At 42.5% G+C, this 6,000-nt stretch overlaps 1 protein-coding gene across 9 annotated transcripts in view; it reads right to left on the reverse strand.

Annotated features, from left to right (window-relative positions):
• Positions 1–2,462, reverse strand: part of prom1a (prominin 1a) — a 78,818-nt gene extending 76,356 nt beyond the window's left edge. For all 9 annotated transcript variants that reach the window (XM_071458386.1, XM_071458383.1, XM_071458384.1 and 6 more), the window contains exon 1: positions 1,926–2,462. In XM_071458386.1, the coding sequence (XP_071314487.1) occupies positions 1,926–2,154 (229 nt within the window). In that variant the 5' untranslated portion in view covers positions 2,155–2,462. The remainder of the gene's footprint in view (positions 1–1,925) is intronic.
• Positions 2,463–6,000: the final 3,538 nt, after the last annotated feature.

Here is a 6,000-nt window from a genome sequence, read left to right on the forward strand (position 1 = left end):
ATCTGCAAATATTTAGCCTCTTTTCACTATTTTATAAGGTTGTTTATCAAGCATAAAACCCCAGAAATTTCACAGGTTCTAGCTTCTCAAATGTGGTGATTTTCTCTTTTTTTGTTTGATTGTTATTATTATTGCTGTAAATTCGATATCTGTGGATTCTGGACTCGACTTGGTTGAAGGAAACAAGCCAGCTGAAGTTGTCATATTTGCATCTTCGAGGCTGTGATGAGCATTTTACTATTTTGTCACATTTTATAGACTAAACAACTGCGATCGTGTAACCATAGTAAATTGCGTTAGAATAGTCCTGATCTCATTGTGAACAACTGTCAACTCGCTGTTTCTGCACAGGAAGAGGAACTGTTCACGGTCAGATCTGTTTTCATTGAACTATACTCTGAAAGAGATGTTGCTGTTGAGTCCAAATGCCACGTTAATGTTTTCTTTGGGTGAACTGTCCCATTAAAGACTGACTAAGATTTTAGAAGATGATTTTTTTGCAGTTTTTTTGCTTGAGGATTCAGTGATTCATTCTTTAAATGTCTACTGGACGAAGGCTAACACAGCGGCTCACCACAGGCGGAACATCCACCCAATATAAACACAGCTCCACTCCGACATCTGCACCACCTCCAGTCACAAACCACTGGAGTGGAAACGATTCACAGATTCTTTTCCTCACTTGTCTTATAGATTCTATTGTGACTCCAAGTTATGTTTTCCATCAAATGGCAGAGCGCAGAGGGAATTCCTGCAACATGTCGTTGCAGAAAAGACAGGCTCTGCATCTCCCAGTGCTTTGCTGCAAACCAGCCTGAAAACATCAAACCACATCTGACAGATCACTGAATGTGCCGTGCTAAACATCCTCGCATGTCCTGCTAATATTAATAAGCAGATGGCCTTTGCTTACGCCATCTAGAATCTGATGAACCCAAACATAATAATGAATCCTTCTGGGCCTTTTCTAATCAAAGGAATGACAAAACTATAGCCTCTCAAAAGTGTTTACGAGCAGCTGAACTATTGTGTACGGACCAGCAATTTCCACATGATTGCAACTCTTAGTGTTGCATCATTTGGTTGACGCACCCATGAATGAACTAACAGCCTCACTGGGCAGTGGTCTGTCTGCTCCATAGGATTAGACCCCTGAGTGCTGGTGACAAACTGGAAACTAAAAAGGCCAACAACATATGGCGCAGGGGCTTATGGGATTACCCAATTAACAAGGTGACTCAGAGAGCTGTTAATCTGCAGAATGTTCCGCTGTAGTATGGACACAGACTGTGACGCATGGAGGGGAAAGCGCATGTTTTGAGCATCCACTGCCCAATTAAACACACACACACCTCATGTGTGTTTGGTTAAGCAGTCAGGTCTAATTGCATTAAATGTAGAACCGCTTGCGCTGACGCTTTCTGGGTGTGTGGGTGCTCCATCAAACATTCGCTCCCTCATCCAGGCAAAAAAATAAAAAGAAATCTGAGAGAATATGTCAGCAAGAGGTTCATTAATTGTAATAATCAGGACACAAAGTGCGCCGCGGGCAGAAACGCCACCTTCATGTGCGCGCAAATCAAAAGGCGCGCTGTGTGGAGGGACGTGACGCACACAAGGGCCACGCATCCGCGACTGGACACTTTCCATCAGAAGCACTGGAGGAGGGCTCTGTTGACTCAGAACCGCTCATTAAAAGTAAAGTAAATCTATTTGAACCTAATACAGTTGATCTGGTTTGTATATTATTCCAGAAGCCAACCGGTCCCACAGGACCGGTCTGTTAATCAGTGACGGTGTGGCCAGATTGATTCAATGCTTCCAGAAGTGATTATTCCCTGTTGCATCCCCTTGAAATACCTGTCAATCCCCAATCAGGGATTTCATCTGTATGTTAGGCTGTGAGCCTGGACGGGGAGTCTTACCTTGTGGGAAAGCGTTGGGTTGCACCACATACAGAAAAGTGTGCACCATGTGGAACAGGATCCCTATCGGTCCCGGTTCGTAATGGGCCAGTGTCTCGTAAACTCCCGCAGGCACATAACCGAAATCCAACTTTCCCGGGGGTGGAAGTCTCCGCGGCTCCGTCTCTTGCTGGAGTTCTCCGGACGCTGAGAGCACCCCCAGCAGCAGGAGGATCCCGGTCTTCCACATCGTGCCCAAACGAGAACCCCGACTGCTCGATCAACTGGGGTTAAATAAAGATGAACGTGTGCTGCAAGGTGCCTGCCCGGAATCTTCTCTTCCTTATCAAAGGAGAAGGCGAGAGAGTAAACGCAAAAAGTGTCCGGGTGGATGGACCGCAGCTTTCTAAGTCCTGCTGCCCGCGGAGAGACTCTTTACGAGCATCGTTCCCCACGGTCTGAGGCTCCCTGACGGACGCGAACCGGGTGATCTCCTCCCCCCTTCTCCGGTCTTCAGTCCCATCGAGATGAGCGCGCCTGTCGCTACCACTCCAGCATCTGTGCGTCACGGGAGCGGGCGGGGGTGCGCGCCGCCGCCGCCGCCGCCGCCGCCGCGTCTACACAGGGAGGACTGGCCCAGGGGGAAGCGCTCCTCCTGCCGGGAGAGGAGCATGGATGGAGAGAGTAGCAACAGCTTGTGTTTCAATATCCGAGGTCTCCGATGGCTCTTAACAGTCTGAGGAAAAAAAACAAACCTTCATCATTCATCACCGCGGGTCAACTGAGCTGACTGAACTCTCTAAGGGAAATAGGAGGTGGAGGAATGAAGCCTGACTGAGTACAGTAACTGAACTACTGCACCTTTTATCTTGAGGAACTTGGACTTAATGGTGAAACAAGTATTCAGATCTTCTACATCAATACACTGGAAAAATTCTTTAACAAGTCCCACGTTAAAAAATGTACTCAAGTAAAACTATGAAAGTATAATGAGAAAATCTAGTTAAACTGTCAAAGAACTGTCAAAATAACTGTAGTCATATTATTGGATAGTATCACTGATACATTAACAAGTAAGCTGTTGATGTGTAGATGATTTTAACAATTTAATACTGTAGCATAATTTATTTTTAATAAGATGATCATACGTTTTATATGTGAACTGTGAATTTGCAAAATAACAAGTAGCCTAACAACAGTTGACAAGTAAAAAGCACAATATTTCTGCAGAAAGAAAGTTACCTGAATTTACTCTTGAGTAAATGCTCTTAGTTACTTTCTTGCTTGTACTATACCTGAGTATTTCTGTCTAATTCTGTAAAATAAATATCTTTTTATAGAATTGACTGTGCATTAGTAGATTAAATAGGTAAAATGAGCTGCTCAGCCTCGAGCAGCTAAATATAGTGTTTACACGTCAATACATCAGTCAAATTATTACCTGTATAATATAAAATAACCTACATTATGAGTAGTTTTGATGCTTAAGCCGTATATTGCTCATCATACGTGTGTAGTCCTCGGTAACTGAATGCAGAGCTTTTATTTCTAGTTTGATCACCCGAGTCAGTTTTTATTCAGGCTGTTAGAGGAATGGAACTCGTCAGCCAAAAATTTAAGTGAGTATCACCTGAAGTTCAATTAGTGGATGTTTTATTTTGTCTACAAGCGAATTCTTTGGTTACATTTTAGAAAGGATGCAGCTCCTTGTTCTGCAGTACATTATACATTTCAGAACCACATCCCCCTAAACCACACTTTCCATCTGTCCTCCTAACAGGTACTCTCTTTCTTCCCGACCTTTGACCTCTTCTTCACCCAGAGGGCAGACAGAGGATACCTGAGGTGCAGCCCAGAGGTGCATTGTGATTGGTGGAGCAGGGATCAGGTGGGTTTTCCCTCTGTCTCTCTGCACAATAACATCCTTGTCCTCTCTCAGGAGTACATGGGGCCCCGGCTCCTGGAGACAAGGGGGGCTCCTGTTTGGAAACCTTTGATCACCTTTCTTCACTGATCACACACTCATTAGACCTGCAGAGGGGCACATGGGATGTCTAGCTGTGCAGCCACTTTTCATTCACTGAAGCAGGAAATATGACTGGTTGAGGACAGACTTTGTTGGTTGAGTCAAAAGAAAAGAATCTCGGAGTGTAAGTTTGGCTAAAAAGAACTCTGATTAAAATGTACACAAAATCACACAAATGGAAAATCAAAATACAGTGTAGCCCTATCATCACTTACAGAGCTTAATTAATTTTCTCTACTTGTTAATTAGTCTTGCGTATGTTGCTGATATTTCAGTCTTCCTCCTTGTAATTTATTTTGTCGTCTTTTTTCGCTCTCATTCTGCTTCCTCAAACTTGTATCACAACTCCCATTATATCATCTGAAAACTCTGACGTGCTGGACTCTCTCCAAGTACTACTACTACTGTCATCCCGTGTCGAGACGACTTCCCGGTAGCGGTGACATAGCTGAAGTTCGTCTCAGTCCTGAGTAGTATAAGGAGATTAGCCCTCTAAGAATGTCTGCTGCAGATTTACTCTACCTGACCTCACCTCCTCAGCAGATACTGTGCAGCTCTGCCTCAGGACCGGTGAGGTCATTGGCGGTGTAAACCTCAGCTTACTGGCAGTAAAAAAGACCTTTACTACTTTCCTGTTATCACACCAAAGACATAAAATCCTGTATCTGATATATGTCCAACAGCAGAAAATACATAGATTCATATAGTTTGACAAAACAATACAATCTCCAGCTGTACTTAGTAGCTTTTTCCAGAGCTTTTAGCCATACCACATGGTTTTCACTAGCAGATGGAGTTTTCTCTGTTGACCTGCAAGCTCAGTAGCTGCTCTGATTTTTATTCATGGTACTTTTTTCTTATCTGTGTTGGCTTCAAATGATCAGCATGAAAGCTCATTATTGACCTTGGAAAACAATTCCAGCTCAAGGGCCACTTTCCCAGAGCTTTTAGATGTCTCACACAGAGCATGTGACACAGTGTTAGATTCGTTTACTGTACATTATCTATTTTCACCATGACAAAAAAGCATGCAAATTTATAACATGTCCACATTTCACGTTTTTCTCATGTGGAACACTGTTTCTTCATTGACCAAGTCACACAGATGTAACATTTCACATTTGGTTTATCACATATTAAATTATGTTTCACATGTTAGAGTTATATACACCAGTTTATGAGGTAAGTCTATTTAAAACTAATGCTGACTAATACAACGGTCCTGCAGGACATCCTCCCTTCATGAGGGTTGTTGTCATGATGTTCAGTTTTTGTTTTTTTATTACATTGTCCATCCCATTTATATCAATAACTATGCTAAATAACAGAAACGCTTAAACAGCTCAACAAACTACATCCCCAAAATGACCATAAATTTGAATCAACACCATCAAAAACTGTTTAAACAGAAACTGAGCATTGAAATCTTCAGGATGGAGGATTTATTGCAGGACTGCTGTATTAGCCTGCATTAGTCTTAGCTAGGTGTACCTAATAAACTGGCAACTGAGTGTTTCACATGTGCTTTTTGTACAGGAAATTTCAGCTGTTTTTGTTCTCTAGGAGAGGAACGATTGCCAGGGCAGACAGACTTGGCTGTGAGTATTAAACTTTTCTTTATTTATTTGTGCACCTGAACAAAACAACATTAAGTAGTTTCTTCATACAGCTGTTTCTAAATTCTACAATTTTATAAGATGTAAAATCTTTGGCAGATTTCCTGTTTTTCCAGACTCGTGAAAAAACTCTGTAACGTGGAGGATCCAGACAAGTCAAATGACTGAGTTACTGTCTGAGTAATCCCAGGAACTGCGTTAGGGGAAGGAAATGAAACTTACTGACACTGTAGCAGAATAAAACTGAAGTCAGAGTATCACATCTGTAGGAAGTTTGTCTAACTGTGACTCCAAATTTGGACTGACCGCAGCACAGTCTGAGGCTCAAAATTTCCAAATCAGCTTCTAAAAAAAGGAGAGACTGCGACAGCAAACATGTGGGATATCATCAAAGAGACAATGAATATTGTAGCTCTGCATAATTGTTCTACTGCATAGTTCGATTAAAACACAC

The sequence above is a fragment of the Trachinotus anak genome, unplaced genomic scaffold (assembly GCF_046630095.1).
Source record: "Trachinotus anak isolate AG129_WGS33_773 ecotype Australia unplaced genomic scaffold, CSIRO_AGI_Tana_v1 ptg000021l, whole genome shotgun sequence".
NCBI classification, from domain to species: Eukaryota; Metazoa; Chordata; class Actinopteri; order Carangiformes; family Carangidae; genus Trachinotus; species Trachinotus anak.